The 17,392-nt window shown below is 41.4% G+C and overlaps 1 protein-coding gene across 5 annotated transcripts in view; it reads right to left on the reverse strand.

Moving 5' to 3' along the window:
- Window positions 1-17,392, reverse strand: part of pou2f2b (POU class 2 homeobox 2b) — a 67,590-nt gene that overhangs the window by 23,278 nt on the left and 26,920 nt on the right. For 4 of the 5 annotated variants that reach the window (XM_032557539.1, XM_032557553.1, XM_032557533.1 and 1 more), the window contains exons 2-3: window positions 842-907; window positions 628-662 (exon numbers count right to left, since the gene is read on the reverse strand). In XM_032557539.1, the coding sequence (XP_032413430.1) occupies window positions 628-662; window positions 842-907 (101 nt within the window). Of the gene's footprint in view, window positions 1-627; window positions 663-841; window positions 908-6,533; window positions 6,666-17,392 lie in introns of those variants that run through there. The other variant, XM_032557535.1, reaches the window with a different exon arrangement.

A 17,392-nucleotide genomic window follows, 5' to 3' on the forward strand; every position in this document is an offset into this window, starting at 1 on the left:
ATTTTTTGTCTATCCTCAGAAGCAAGAGCAGGATATGGATCACTCTTTATTCAAAAGTTTCATGAATGGATTTTACCCAAGTTTGTTTTTGAGTAAAATTCTCTGAACATTTTTGGTCCTTTTTACTTAGAAGATTAAAACACAGGCAAAGAAAATGTGGGCAATGATGAGCAAGCTCTTTGTGTTGTATGAAATACTTTCTTTGGTTAATCTTTTTTTAATTATTTGTCAGTGAATTTATCATATTAAAATATTAAAAATGTGACTAAATTTACACCATTCCCAATTTGGATTGTGAAATTTTGTAGAAGAGCCATTTTACTAGCAAACGGGATTCTACAAAGTATTAATTACTGTACACATAATTTCAAATAAAAACAATTATTTCTTATTCATATCCCCCCAACAAAAAAAGTATTAAAATGAAAACTTTGATTGGAAGTGCTCCTGGCACAAAAGATGCTCTTATTTGACGGGTTGTTGGACATTTTTACCAAAATATTGTGAACTTTATTGTAAAAAACAAGTTCAAAAATTACTATTTGGAGCTGTTATCTCATTAAGCAGATCAGTTTGTAGGTAAAGGAGGCGGAAGATGATTGTAACGATCAGAAGTGTAAGACCTACCTGGTGATTTGATTCAGGTCCATTCCGCTCTGACTCTGCGTAGGAGGCAAAGGAAAAAGTGATAAATCTCATCTCCAGCACAGCTCTCTCTCTCTCTCTCTCTCTCTCTCTCACACACACACCAGTTTACACAAATACTTTCCAATGCCATGTTTGTTACACATCTATACTAAAGGAGTAGCTATTTATCCGAAATAACTGAGGCCGATCCTACCTGTGCCTTCTAACGGTGAGTCAGCCCCGACTTTCTCAACCTCTGCTGGCTTTGACATCCTGATATCTGCGGCAGGAAAGACACGAGTAAAATGTGTCACAGAAGAAGAAGTGCAGATGATAGCAGAACATGTAAGTGACCAGAATCTAGATGAGAGCAGGGGAAAGCGGAAGGCCAGGGCGGCGATCTCCGATGTGTTGGGGTTGAGTGTTTTTCAGGTCACAGAGAGAAGCCTACACACTGTAAACTTAAACTGAATCATTCACAACTATACATCCGACCCACATTCATTCACTCTTTCCAAATAGTGGTTGAACATAGGAGTGGGTTGACCTAAAGGTGTTTGCTTGTTCTAAATTTAACCTGGGTGTTTTCGTGGGAGTAAAGGAGCTCTGAAAATGTCTCATGTTGTTTGTCATTCATCACAAGACCGCATCACTTTCTGGTTCTTTTGTTTGGGACAGTCCCAGCGGCGACAGTCATGAATAGGGCAAGGCTGCAAATTTAAGTCTTTGCTTCTGTTTGTCAGGACAAAAGTGGAATTTAGGCTTGGGAAGACAGGGATGGGGATGTTTGAGAGGAGTTTACGCAGAATACAAAGGTGTGTGTGTCTATAGATGTGCCAGTGTGCGGTAACTTATGTTTGGTTATCAGCCTGTGGCATTATCTGCTACAAAAGCCTTTTTATTTATCTGAAACCACAAACTGTAAAAGAAAAACTTTTTGTTGTGTCCATTTGAAACCATTTCTCCCCCCACTCTCTTGCTCTGCCTTCCCTTAACACAAACACACACTCACACACACCCACGCCCACACATCCCCCCCCCCACACACACAGAGCAACTTCCCTTTTGTGAAAACATGCAAATCTGCCCAACGATCAACTAATTATATCTGCCACCTGCATAATAAACTCTCAGTCTCCCTTCTCATGTTCAGCCTCTCTTCTCTCCCGGTTCTGTTGTCGCACATGATGCCTCGATTTCATTTATATTTCTCCATGAAGACAAATGTGACCAAAACATGACCACTCGCTTTGCAAATGGTCAAGCAGTTTTTCCGCCACTGGGTGGCAGCAGCGACACACCGATTCCCTGACCACTGCTGACCAGATGTCCTGTTTTAAGTGAGCCAGCCATCAGTCAGATGTCACCTCTACAGCTCAGAGTAATTTCACCTCATCATTGGCTTGGGTTCACATTTCCTGCCTTGCTTGCTCTCATTTCACACCTATGCACTAAAAAACCTTTAGTATTCTTTAATTTTTCTTTTTTAAGGAAGGTATTTTCATAAATTATGGAGACCTCACATGTAGTTTAATTCAACTCAGTTTAGTCTAATTGAATTTTTGTCTTCTGACGGCTTCATTTTACTCCTTATTACTGTCAACTCTGATCAAACCAAAAGAACTGAGGGACTTTCAGTTGATAAGCATCATTTATTAATAGTCATAACATTTCCTTACAGTTGAATACAGAAAAGTGGCAGCCAAAGCAGGCATTGATTGATACATGGTCACTGCGAAGATGATTATTGCTTCTATAGCTAAAGATGTTGGGCTCAAAGCAACCAAGTCTACAAACAGAATGTTTGTAGACTTCTTAAAAAGTGTAAAGGTCTAAATTTCAGACCATACGATAATTAAACATGGTCAGACAATAGGCTAAAAATGATGTTTTTATGTATCTGTGTTTATTCATTTCTTTGGACTAAAACCTTTAAAAAAGTAAGCTGTGACAAAACTACAAATGTCATGATACGGAGACGCAATAAGCCTCATCTTAGGGACATTTAGGTTTCCTAATAAAATAGTTCAACCTGTGAAAATGACTTTCCGGCATCAAATTATGTTTAGGTCAATACATTTATAATATTCTTATTTCACTCCACAGGCTTCTTAAATCACTGGACACAGATATAATAAAATATAACTTGAGAGCAGCGATTATAATCGCTGTAATAACCATCATAAATTTTACTATCTGGTGAAGGACGGCCTTGAAGCGTCATCGAAATGCGTTCGAGTCGCATAGCACAGCTCAAAATCTGTGGTTGTTAAAGTTATTTTAAATATACTTAAGCTATTGAGCAGGTTATGTTATCTTTCATGTGTCTTATCTTTAATTAGTAATGATCTTACAAACTTTTAAATTAACTTTCTTGAAACCCTGAACAGCTGAATAAAGGAAACATTCAGGCGATGATCACCGCAGAACAAATATGCAGCCTGACAGAAAGTTTTATGCAAAACTTTTTAAAAACATTATTATTACGACTTTAAAAAACACAACACGTTTTAAAGAGTTGGAACATTGATTTTGATGTTTAATTTTGCACAGGTTATGCTTTATTTTCTTTTGAATAGTATGGCAGTTTTGAGTTTCCATCAGTCGCTCAAAAGCAAAAATAGAGCCACTTGATATTCTGATACGGCTCATTCTTTTGAAGCACCACTTCACCATTGTAAGTTGAACCCAGACACAGTTAACATTTACATCTGTTTTCACAACATGGGTTACATGCTGGATCAAACTAATTAGCTGTACCGATTTGATGCAGAGCAACTCCACGTAAAAAATTCAAACTGGTTGTAATTTTTAAGCATAGATAGTTAAAGCTGCTTGTCCAGATGTAGTTCACATGAAGTCAGTGCATCACATACGACAAGCCAATATTGAAACCAAACCAACTTGGTGTCCATCCAGCGTCAGCAGAATCCAAACAGAACCCACATACACATGTTGGCTGGTTCCTGGCTGGTTCCCTGCAGCAGCAACATGTTTGTTTTAGTGAACCAGATGTGAGATCAGTCAGCTTCAGAGCATGCATGAATGTCTTTAGGGAATGGAGGAGTTTAGGTGACGATCTGCTTGAGAAGCTCCACTCGCTGCATGACGGTGAGGGCCCACACACATGCGTGCAAACCAACATGCTGACTGCAGGATTTCCCTCAAAACGTGGAAGCTAATTTGGTCAGGATGCAAAATTAAGGATGCTGGTTAGTCTATTTTCAGGGTCAGTTTGTGGTTGTTCCCATTTTACATACAGTAAGCCCCCCTGTTTTGGGGACTTTGTGATGGCGGCTATTAGGGAAATATGAGAAGTGTCCACTGTTGCTCAATTTCTGCTGAAAACCACAGAATTTGCCCCAAAATAGCATCTTCCTCTTATTTACAAAAAAACTCACCACAAAATTGGTAAAAAGACACAAACGTTACTTTAATAGCTGCTTGGATCGAGACGTTTGGAGCTTACGGTCACAAGACCAAAATCAAGCGGATGAAATGATGCATGTTCTTCTCGTCCATGTGTGCAGCAGACGGGGAAAAGGTGTGTGCCGATTCATGGCGTGAAACGGCCTGCAGACGGTAGCATGGCGGATAATGTGGTCAGTAATATGGTGGCGGGACAGTATATCAAGATGCTGTGTACTTTTTCTCACTTCCCCTCCCGACTTCCCCTTGTACCGGGTTGAATGCTGAGTGCTAAACCCGACATTTACTGTCAGTGTAGCTATTAATATTAACCTGCTCTCCCTCTCTCACTCTCTCTTTCACTCCATCTTTTAAAAAAACCTGCTTATCTTTAACAACACACTGCTGCGTGTTCAAACACACAACTTATTTTACCCATCACAATAAGTTAAAGACGATAGTATTAGGAGCAAGAAGATGCATATTTCTGCACAAACACAATGAAAACCAGCAGAGAAAAGCTTTTTTTCTTAGGTATCTTCAGGGTTCATGGGGTTTGATCTGTGACTTTGTGAAGCCAGAAGGCGAAACCAGACGAAACGCTTAACCAGATAAAAATTAATGCTGTATAATCCTGTGTCATGAATAAATGATGCAACAGAAAGGAACGAGGAACAACGCAGTCTGTGCACAGTCTGGACTGTTTCTGTTATTCTCCTCTGGGTATTTTGGCTCAGATAAACTTCACTGCAACAAGTCTGAGCCCCAAAGCCCTCACCCCACTTCCTGAATCAGCTTTGGATGTGGAGTTATTGCGATTATTGTTCAATAATTTAAAAAATAAGAAATATAAATCCAGCAAGACTCTCACTTTAGCTGTAATAAAACAATTTTTTAGCATCAGAAAGAAATTTAACTCCTTCCAGATACCAACCAAACGGAGCAGCACGTAAACTATTATTGAATAATAAAATAAGACGACAAAATATTTTAATCAAATATCAACGTAAGAAATAAAATAATACAGAAAGACGTGTAAATTAAAACAGAAGTTGCTGGTTAGTGATGAAAGTTTGCATTTCATCATTGATCATTTGAACGATTTGCAACTTTCAGCTTGATAAAACAGTTAAACATGAAATAAAATAAACTCATAAACAGTCTAATGTGATAACTGAGGCTGATCCCAGGCTCATGTTTCTACATAGAAAAATTTCACATATTATAATACAATTTTTCTGCAAAAACAATAAGAAAACGTCACGGAAAATGAATTTGATGGAAATTAATGTAAGGATTTAAATGAATCAATTTTAAATGAATATTAAAATTTATTAGTTAATTTCTAATCTTCTCAATTGAGAAATTGTTTCACCTTTACACTCAATTATTGAGCTCATCCTCCAGTTGTATGCAAACACATGCAAAATAACTGCAGACTCCGTTATCAGAGCTTCTGACATAACTTTCTTCTTTTACCAGTTTCTACCTTTGCTTCGTCTGCATTGTTTTCCACTGTGTTACAGTGAAACTGTTACTGTTTGCTGCTGTCTGTGCGGCTGATGTGTCACCCTGATGATCGGAGCAATTTCTCCGAGGCCGCAGAGAGTGACCACATCGGGGTTAAGATGTGACTGAGCTTTTTCAAATCCGTGAATCACCCTCTGATAAAAGGTGGCACATCAGCGCATGAAAATTCGCAACATGTTTAACAAATTGAGTCTTGACGACGGGCACGGAGAAAACATGAGCTAATTGACATTTGAAAAATTGATTTCTGGTAATTGGTGAGTCAACCAGCAGCCCTGCTGTGTGTGTGTGTGTGTGTGTATTGGCGTGTGTGTGTGTTTAGCCGGTCAGCTCAGGCTCTCTCGCACTTCTCGCAACCTCTTTTGACCACCTAACTGAGGTCGTGAGGTGAGAAGAGCTGCAATTCATTCTGCTTTCCTCCTAAATATTTTTAACTATTGAGAAGGAGGATTATTTTAAGTGTTTCCCCTTTTGATATTCTGTTTCTTTGTTAACGTACCGACAAATTAAGGCTGGTCAAAGCAAAAGCAAACCCTCTGTGGCATGCAAAGTTTATACCACTTTAAAAGTTGCATGAAGCCTTCCTTATCAGTGAAACATCATTGAGGTAAAACCCTAATGCTACAACACTTGAGAAAAAAAAGAAAATGTTGTTGACGGTGCAGCACATTTTTCCATCTTAAATTGAATTTCCACAAGAATATTTAACATGTACCATTAATTTAAAGCATGCACACACATGAACACACGCAGGGCAAGTCAGGTGACCTTTCCCTGCGTCCAGTCCATCCTTTCACCTCTCATCCTTTGATGTTCTCTAATTAGCTGAGCTTGTTGGACCCAGTGGCATTAATCAACAGCCTAGAGATGACTCTTCCTCACACACACAGTTCCCTCTTCCTCACGCCTAATTGGTCTTGGCAAATGATGGGCAGCAACGACAGAGAGCTGCACAGACGGCCACTCACCTGGCAACCACATACTGGAGAAGTCCTTGGCCGCTATCGCCGCTGTCTTGGTCATATCTGTGTGAGAGCGTGCGTGCTTCCTAAAGAAAAACTCTCACTCACCCTCCCCGTGCCGAGTGTATTCAATCATATGGTTGAATTACCCCTCCCTCCCGTGCCTGCCTCTCTATCGCTCTCTCTCTTTCTGTACCAGTCCACACCCCCGAGGCCCCACCTCCTCCCCACATCCTGCAACATAACAGGAAGTAGCTCTCAAACGAATAGGAACTCAAACACAGAGTGGAGAGTAAAATACAACACATGCATAAAAAAAACTGAAAAAGAAAGGGGGACACAGCAGAAGAGAGTGGGAGCGAGAGTGAGTGAGCGAGGAGATTGATCAGATAGATTGAGGTGAAAAAGAGGGGGATGATAAGTGCCGTCGGAAAGTGATGGCGCGGCTGGAAACAGCCACTCACACACACTCGGTCACACACACTCCTGTTAACGCGCTCACACATGCGAGCCGAAAACAGCAAGCTTGACGAGTTTATGACGGATGGCTTGAACCCTGACCCATTGTACTTTGGGCCAGGGTACTTTCAAGAGAGAGCTCTTTAAAACTTTTACACCATCACAGTTTCTTTCGTCATACCTGTGTTTATATTTTGACTGAAGGGGGCGAGAGGGGGCACACGGGTGGGCGTCCGGTGGTCTGTCAGCCCCCAGCAGCAGAACAAGTGAGACATCCTCAGCTAAGTTTAACAATCTAACCCAAGAGGAAGGAAAAAGTCAGTCAGTACGCTCACTGTACCACTGACCACGCCACACTGAGGGCTGCACACAGTGACACACCACAGAAACCCACACTATGAATCTCTACACGTGACGGGTACACGGGGCATGAGTGGAACATTGCAGATAAAAGTAAATATGAGCCACTATCAGCGCCACCCACTTGGATTAAAAGACTAAACCGATAAACAAGTGAAAAGCTAACGTCGAGGAATGATGCTGCGGTTGCAGAACGGCGCGTTTCAGCAGGATTTATTCTCACCAGATTCTCGTATCTGAATGAGTCAGTGGGCTGCTGTGGCAGTGAGCCGGAGCGGCCACAGGGTGGCACTCTTTGTTCTTCTAAGCCGGGATCCGGCCCCTAAAGAGAAAGGTCGAATCACTCCTCCCTGTCCCCTCTCCCTGGGTCTGAGTTCACTAATTCAAAAGCTAACAGCAGCAGAGTTCCCAAGTTTAACCTTATAAATACTTTATGTGGTGATTTACAACAACCCCATGTTCTGCAGGACACAGTGCCGCACTTCAGGTGCTCAGTTAGAAAGAAACCGGATTGTTTTTTTGGCTGGACCCCATTTCTAGGTTTATCCCTCCCAGGTTTAGAAACAATTATGGCGCACAAAAGTTTATAAAAAATTACAATCGATTAATATTTCAATGTTTTCAACGCTTGTTGACCGCAAACATTTTTGTACCGGTGCTTTCTCAAAACAATACCTTTAAAAAGAAAGGTCTTCAATCATAAGAAAAGAGGAAGAAAAATGTTACAGCAGAAATGTTAGAGCACATTTTTACAGGGAATATTAAATATACATAACTTTATTTTTCTAACAGTCTGACGTTAAATCAGACAAAACGTTTTCTGTTTTAAGTCGGTCAATATTACCAAAATTATTTCTATGCACTGAATGCAAGAATAATGAGAGAGAGATTTTAATACGTTCTGTAAATTCAGACGTTTACTTTCACTAAAGTCAGTGTCTTTATGCAATTTGGGGAAGCCCATTTGATGATGTCATAGGGCGAAACCATTGCTTCCTTGTGTGTCTTTACAGGGAAACTAAAAGAAACCAGTGAAGCTCGCAGGAAGAGAACTGTAAAAAAACATGGGAATATCCGACCATCAGGCCAGAAACTGGATGTTTGTCCCACAGATAATATGGTTTTGGTGTGAAATGTGCCTTTTTATTTTATTTTATTAAACAAAAAGTATTTTTTATAATTGCTTTAACCGTTCAGCAATAAACTTTAACCATTTTCTGCAAATCATAGTGAATATAAAAAGATTCTCTCTTGTTTGCTTTATTACAAGAAAGGCACACAATTTCCAATTTGAGAGTGTTTTTGAGGTCAAAAATAAGTTCTAGTTTATTCTCAGCAACAAAAGAACGATGCGTTTTACTCTTTCGGTAAAAGTAGAGGTGTGTTTCACCGAGCTTGATGTTCAGGTGCATCCATGTCTGCTTTTGCAGCGAGTCACTGGGCGTTAGTGGTCATATGTACTATGTTTAAACAAAACAAAAAACATGATTAGTCAAAGAAGAATGCTTTGTGTTGTACCAGATACTTTCCTTTTTTCTTTTGTAAGTGAAAATGTCAAACCAAAAAATGCTTAGAAAGTGTAAATCTGCTTGAAGTATCTACGAAGTTTGAAATTTGCTCTATTCTTGTATTTCACAAAATCATAATCCAAAGGCTGCAAAAGATCCCCAAGCCGCACACTGGACTATTCTGCGATATGGACTTAAAGATTTATCACAATGTGACTTTTCTTTTAGGCAACTATGGGTGGCACTGCATGGCACAGCAATCAGAGCCCCACAAACACAAATACTGCTTTTAAAAAACATTCATTCGTAATAGGCTTCTTTAGGACACCAGTCACATAAAGAAGTGTGAATTTTAAAACTTATTGATATTGATATAAGTAATATTTCCAATAATACTAACAGTTTTGGTTTTTTTAAACAAGATTAATCTAAATTTAGCTTGAAGGATAAATTAAATTTCTTATCACAATAAATAATAAACTATACAATAAATCCCCGACACTACACTGGACACGTCATTAAAGGTCGAAAGTTTTAACTTACTGTATCAGATTTGGAAACCACTCAGCTGGACCAATCAGTGACAGAAGGTATTTTAAGGGAGGTCGGGGGGGCGTTTGGTGGGTTCTTGGGTCAGGGGTCACTAAGGCAGCCTGGCTTTGGCCGTGACCTTTGCTCAGACCAAAACCAGCCCACATAAACCAGAGTAAATATGCATGAATGCATAGTTGATTGAGAAACTCAAACAAGCTGTTGCAGTGAAATTACACAGCAAGCAAAACGTTCACAACTTAAACCACACAAGGACTTTATTCAGTCATTTACACTTATTTATTCAGACCAGAGCCGTGAGCCAAATCCGCTGTGGAAATTGATTTATACCAGCTGGAGATTTCAAAGCTTCAGCTGTTTATGGTGAGAATTTGCTCACTACTAAAAGTTGTGTTTGTAAAACGGTGAACACAAGCACGCAATCTGATTGTGCGACTCCAGGGAGGAGGATGGGAGGAGGCTGGAGCCTCTGGAGTGCCATCAATCACTCCACTGTCAAAGAATGAGGGAGAGGCAGGGAGGGAGAGTATTAGATGCTACAAAAAGAGAAAGAGGAAGGGGGAAACTGCGAGGGAAGGAGGAAGGAGATGTAAAGGTGACGGGGATGAAGGTGAGAAGGGGATGAATAAAGAGATTGGAGGGTGGATGTTAGCTGGGAGGAGGATGTTTGTATAATGGGTCATCACAGGGACATTTCAAAGGTCTCCAACTGGTTCAGTATAGCGCTACGGCGAGGCCCTCCTATATCTACCGCAGCCTCGGGCCTACAGCACACTCTGGCTTTAATTCATATAATCCATCACATTCCTCTCCTTCTGGATGGGGACAGAACGGGGCTCGGACACGAACCCCAAGTCCAAACAGTATGACTCGATTATACAAAGGGAGAGATTTAAAATCCACTCCCACGTCCAGGTGTGTTTGTGTGTAGCTCTACGAAGACTTGCAGGATTATAAACAGTAGCTCTAACAGTATGCGCTCTACAGAGGTTGAGGTAACCTATGGGAAGCAGCAGGGGCTAAAACACACTAACCCTGCTGGTTGCTTTGGGACCGGCGCCATCTCAACCACATACACCTTCACAACACCTCTTCCTCTCCTCTCCTAATACTTCTCAATTGCTTCTCATCCTCTACGCCCTCTGCCCCTCCATCCCTCTTCCTCCTCTCTGTAGCATCTCGGCAGCCCATTGGGAGCCAGGTTTGTCTAGACAGACACTGCTCTCTCCCATGGCGCGACCAAGGTTGAAGCTCAAATCTTTATCTCTGCTCGCCTAACCCTGGCCTGTTCTTTAGGCACAGGAGGGAAGGGACTGGCAGCACAAAGGGCCACCAAGGCCACTAAACTGCTCACTGACAAAAGAGGCTGCAGCGAAAAGCCATCCATGCTCTGCTTATTAAAATATGTACAGATGGACATCAGGTTGCTGTGGTTTCAGAGACCTCTCCCCCTTGTGGCCGCTGAGGGACATGGCAACGTGGCTATCAAATTTAGATTTGTTAATTTAAATTTAACCTCCTGGAGATGATGATGCTAAGAGGGATTCTTCATGAGGTCAAGAAAATTATGGACAACCCTGACCATCCTCTTCATGAGACTGTCTTGGGAAAACAGAGTTTCTTCAATCAGAGACTTTTTCAGATTCGCTGCAATATAGACCGTTACAAGAGATCTTTCTGCTAACAGTAATCACTAACTACAATAACCCTTCGAAGGCTTTGAAAAAATAAATTACAACAACATTTATCTCCCTTTGGGATTAGTAAAGTATTTTTGAACTTGAATTTAAAATTATTTAGACAACAATAAGTAGAACTGCAACTGAGGAAAAGAAGAACTAAAACTGAGTCTCGATGTTTTTCTGTTTACAAACGACTTAGTGTGTCTCTGCAACACAATTAGGTGCAAGAGGAAGTTAGAAAAAAGCCCATTAAATGTTGTGGGACTTACTGGACTACATTTTTACATCAAATGCAATGTTGTCTGAGTTCAAAGTTAAAAAAATTAAAAATCGGCTTAACCCTGAAAGATTGACATCTTTCCTGGAAAGTCATCAATTTCAACCTCAAAACCCAATATGGCTTCAAACACATACAACGTACAAACACCTACATTAAAGATGTGTTTAAAAGCATTTCTATCAGTTTGCATTTCTCAAGAATGTGTATACTATATAGTAGTAAAAGCATTACTTTTTATTTTTTCTTTCTTTGAATCACTAAAATTATATAATAATTTTATAAAATGTATTGTAAGGTGGGAAAACAATTATAGCCATAAGTGACACTGACGTCTGTCAACTGTGACTCATGAGGTTTTTGAAGCAGCAAATTTTTTAGACATTAATTTATTGGCAAAAAATAAGTGTTTTTAGAAGGAGTTGAGACCCAAATAGAAGAATAAAAACATGCCAAATTGGAATTTAACATAATAGATCTCCTTTAAAAGAAAGTAATTACTGTCCACTTTTGCCACATGCTTACTCAGGATGAGCTATTGCCTGAGATTCATCAATAACTTTTTACCAGTCAGCCATTATTACTCAGTTAAATCAATTAAACAAAAGTGAATCCAACTGGGTTTAAACTAACTGCATAATTTAATAGGAATTGATTGGATTGAAATTAACTGAATCTGGAATCAAGTGGATTCTATGCAAGTAAGATATAGAGTTAGATGGTATATCTTTTAAAGTGGTTTGATATATTTGTTATAAATAGGTATTATCTAAATAAAAAGAATTGAAAAGATTACAGAACGTTTTAGAATGACCTCGTTCACAATAAACAGCACATAGTTGCAAGTTACAGAAACAGTATGTCAATTATTGTTATTTTTTTTACAGAGCATTCCAAAGTTCAAGTACAGACACTGATTCCAAGCTACATATTGGAAGTATTTAAGATTATAATCTATTGTCCTGAATATTTGCTTACATTCCTCCCTGGAACATTACCTTCTCTGCAGACGGAAGCTCAAGTTCAGAGATGGACTGAGAAATGGTTTATTGGGCAGAAATGGAAAATTTTGGTTCTGACTTTTTTTTTTTTTTTACCAACCAGTTGAAAACTTGTATCTTTCTGTAATCAGTGAACTTTATTTAACTGCTACCATGTTTCAGTAACCACAGCTGTATGTGGATGCTGTTACTGAGGGGAAACAAGTTTGATGTTTTTAGCTTCAGAAAAAACTCAGAGACTCAGATAATCTTTTCTAAGTCAACGCATTTGCAGTTCATTCAGTCTGCGAGGGAGAGCAACAGTTTAGCAGTTAACAGGAAGGCTGCACAGAAAACTTGCTTTGTTTCATTCATTGTACGTTTGAATCTCTGTTTGCTACGGATCTGCTGGATTATCAAACATCAGCCTCAAATATCAGAAAAATGCTGCTTTAGTAACACTATCAGCTACCATAAGATGGAAAAAGTTGGTTTAAAAGATTTTCCCTTTGCCTTAAAATGTTAGCAAACCCCTGTTTTACAGCGTCTGATCTCTCACACGGCATCATGACATTGCCTCTGCTAATATAAATAATTAATGATGGCTCATGGCAGGAAGGCTAAACAAATATATTTTTAATTCTCCTCTTGGCTCCTTACATGATAGTTCTTAAAACAAAATTGGAATCGACTAGATTTGGTTTTGGCAGTTTGAAGATGTACCAAACCCAGAGATTCACATAATTCAGATCAGAACATCTCTAGTGACTTCAGCTGTGGTCATCTTCAGCCTAATCTTCATCTCCTCTTCTTCTTCTTTCATGCCAAACCCTGTCATCATCATCCTCATCAGCGTCCTGCTCTCTCTTTGCAACCTTCCTCGTCTTTCCTTTCACCCAGTTCAAACTTTCTCCTCTCCTCCTCTGCCTCTCTTTCTCCCTCAGACCTGCTGGTCAGCAGCAGCTGTGACATCACCGGCCACCGTTCTCCGCTTGGATTGGACACTCGGCCACGTTGCCAGGCAACAGCAGCGAAAGGTCTCGGTGAGAGCGTGCTCGCTCGTGTGTGCGTGTGTGTGTTTATGTCTGTTTGTAGCTTCGTGAGTGAAAGGTGTGTGAGCGATTTTCCTCGCCTTGCCCTTTATCTGTGCATGAAGAATGATCAGAACAGATATACCTCCATGCTTTATCACAGATCAAAGCATGTAGATGATTGGGCTGCCTCGGCGCCGTCCTCCTCCAACGCAGAAGAAGAAGAGGGATATGTGTGCGTTAATAAAGAAGAAAGATGGCACAAGTGTGCACGCGCGTCAGTGTCCAACTAAATGAATGCGCATGTTGGTGTTGGAAATGGGTATATGTCTGTATGCTGTGTGTGTGTGTGTGTGCGGGTGTGTGTGTGTGTGTGTCTAAGCCCCCGGGAGCGGGTGGTTATTGTATCTGACACAGCGGCTCTTTCTCGCGCCTCATATTTCTGGGCCGATCGATTCCTCTGACTCCCGACAAGACAATAATCGCACCTCCCTCTCTCACTCCATCACAACCATTATTACTGACCTCCCCAGGGAATGAAAAAGGGTGGAGGAAGGGAGAGATGAGGAAGGAAGGAAGGAAGGATAGAAGGAAAGGAAGGAGTCTGAGGAGTGATGGAGGGGGACGCAGAGTTGACAAAATGAGAGTAAGGTGATGAAAAAATGAAAACTGGGAAAGGACGGCAGCAGGAGTCGGCCTTGGATGGTGCTGAAAGGAGAGGTGCTTGGAAGTTGAGATAAGGTGATAGAGGGATGAGCTCTGAGGGAAAAATACAAGACGAAAGATGGGGTTTGATAAAGTGGACGGAAGAATTAGAAAAAGACAAGTGATGGGGAATATGGTGAGAAACAGGAAGGACAATAACAGGGAGAATTAGTGGAGAAAGAGATGAAGGATTCACACTATCTCCTTCTAATAAAGGAGAGAACAGGAGACAGGGACAGAGGGAGGGAGACGGAAAGCAAAGAGAGGTGAGGAGGGGGGTTAGACTGAGGTGAAAGAGGTAGAGACAGAGAAATATAGAGGAACACACTCAAAAACACCCCTACACACACACACAGAGAGTGATGGCTGTGGAGAGCTGTGGAGGTCAGCGCTCAGAAATATTATTAAATTGACAAGAGCACAATAGTTGATTGGCAGCCTGACTCCTGCACCGCCATTCAGTGGAGAAGAATGGAGACGCTCGCGCTCACATGGATCTGCAGTTCTTCACAAGAATCAACACAGCATGTAGACACACACACACATGCACACGCGCACCCCTTTGTCTGTGGAGTGTGTGTTTGTGTGTCTGCTTTGAATCTAGATGACAATTACAGCGATTGGCTCTCAATTTAAGGGAGTTGCTCTTTGACCCCATCACCTCTCTGGGCCTTCTTCACACATTTTCTCCTCAACGCTCCTGCCTGCCTGTTTCTACAGATTCACTTCCTCCCTTGTTCCTTTTCCATACTATTCCATTTCCCACCTAATACCATTATTTTTGCAAGAACAGACTCTCCTCATGTTGCATTTATAGTGAGAAATATTTGTTCAATTATGCAGTCAAATGGATGTATTGTGCAAAGAGGTGAAAGAGGGATAGGTAAGAGAAATAAGAAGCTAAGGAAGGGGGTGATATAGGTGGTGGTGAAGCAAACTAGAGAAGGGGGGCGCAAGGAAATTGGTCTGGCTAGCGGAACAGCTTTTCACCTCTCTCTCCCTCTCTTTTCTCTCCCTCCCTTTCCTCCTCTCTCCCTCCCTCTATTCTGCTTTGTATTCTGCAGAGATGACAGGGGGAAAGCTTTATTGCTCCGAGTTTGTATCGATCGGGGCCCCTGTGAGGGGGGAGGCCGGGGGACGCGCCGAGCGGGCCCTTTCTCAATGACGAGGCTCCCCCTCTCCTCCCAGCCCCTCTCCTCCTCGCTTTTCCTCCCGACTCCAAAACCTTCTGCTCGCTCGCCGGCTCACTCTGAAATTCAAATTCGAGGTTGGAGAGCTCAAGAAAGAGAGACTGGATGAAAAAAAGAGAGAGAGAGATGGAGGCGTCTGGCTTCTCCCCCTGACTGAGGCCTTGAATGAAGCTGGGATCTGATAAGGAGGGCCCACAAACACAAACAGGGGGAAGAAATGGGAGGAATAAACGAGCAAAAAGGAATAAATCAGCTCCTGTACTCCTTCTTTTCTCCCCCTCTCACAGTAACTGTCCTCCTCCCAACCGTATCCCCACTCTTTTTGTTTTTTTCCACTTGTGTATGGTGAGAAGGAATTTGTTGACAGGTGAAGAATGAACCGGGCCCAAGCATGCATAAAGCTCCCTGTTTCTGTCCTCGTTAGAGGGACAGCAGGGGAGACTGTACCCACTGAGTGACAGGAAAAAGCCCCTGAGGATGACGCTCTGTAGCATGCTGAACTACTTCAATGAGCGCAAAAAGGAGGAAACGCATCTCACGCCGACGTACAAATAGCAAATATCAACAAACAAGTGACAAGAAAGGGGAGAACTGAAACAGCAAAATGCCACTCCTCGCCCCACTCTTCTTCTTCTTTTGTGTTGAAGAAGAGATTTGAAGACGAGGCCAGCTAATCAAACACTTGACTTCAACATGGCTGGATGAGGGGGCTATTTATCCGTTGATAGGATGCGCAGCGCTGCAGCAAGGCCGGGGACTGAAACAGATTGTGTGTCACAAAGGTTACAGGGTTCAAGTTTATGACCACAGGGCTAGATGGAGGTCAGGGGTTGTAGGTTCAATTCCCAGCGGGCAAGGAGAATCCCCTCTGTCTCCCATCCAAACATCCCTCTCCCACTTAGCCTGATCCCATGTAAACCTGGGGCTGGACCGCCAAGCCACTGGCAAACAAATACACACTCACAGCGATAACTCAGTGGAACATATTCATAAAACTCCAGCACGCTCGTACAATTCAAAAACAAATGTTTCCCTCCTTGCTGTTGTCTGTTTTTTCCCCCACATTACCACTGATCATGTAATTCCCAGCCCCCATCATGACTGAAACAATCGCTGCCTTCGCCAACTCCATCTCACTTACTCCAGAAACATGTCAGGGCCTCAGATATCAGCAGCAGCAGATGTGAGTCAATGTGACAAATTCCTGTAAACAGTGGATACATACACTATAAATATATATTGTCATTGATATTGCCTGTGTGGTTTAGCGCAGCTCCAGATTGAGTTCAGTGATAGAGTATACATCAGAGACTTGGGCTGGATACTACGCGTTTGATTTGTAGAAAGATAGACACATACGTGTGCCACTGCACACACTCACATGGAAACACACACAGGCACGCACGCACACACGCACACACACCAATAGTACAATAACCTGCAGGCCCATAACCTGCCTTGTTGGCTGGATGGGTAAATGCATTATTAAACACATAGGATTTCATATGTAGAGACAGAAAATGAATGCTGCACTGCTGTGGATATGCACTCGTTCCCTTCAGTTTTCACTATTCTGGACCAAATTTACTGACTGCTTTTACCTCATACATGTTAGTGTGTTAAATTAATAGTTTAATAATAATTATTATTAAAAGATTATTGCTCTTTTTTCCTGCAAAACAATTTTTTTCTTAATCATTTTTCCTGTTTTTACTCTTAGCAAAATTCCGACTGTTCCAGAAAATAATTTAATAATAATTTACATTTTGATTCATATTAAAAGACAGAATCTTTGGCAAAAATGTTTCATGTGTGCTGATTAGCCAGGCTGAACATGGCGGTCACACTTGACAGGTGAGGCAGGAAAATTGTCTTGTTACAATGCAATGTTCTGCTGGGAGACAAGAGAAGCTGGCATTCATGTGGCTGTTACACTGACACATGCTGCCCACCTAAACATAGCAGAGCATACAAAGTGCAGACCACCTCCATGATGGCAGTCTCTGACAGCACCCCCACCCGTTTCCAATTCAGCAGGTCAACTTGAACTCGAACAGCAACTACTTTCCAGAAACGGCTCAATAGAGGGCTCACAGGATTGATTGGCCTTGAATAAAGGGT

Source organism: Xiphophorus hellerii, chromosome 3 (assembly GCF_003331165.1).
Source record: "Xiphophorus hellerii strain 12219 chromosome 3, Xiphophorus_hellerii-4.1, whole genome shotgun sequence".
Taxonomy (NCBI): domain Eukaryota; kingdom Metazoa; phylum Chordata; class Actinopteri; order Cyprinodontiformes; family Poeciliidae; genus Xiphophorus; species Xiphophorus hellerii.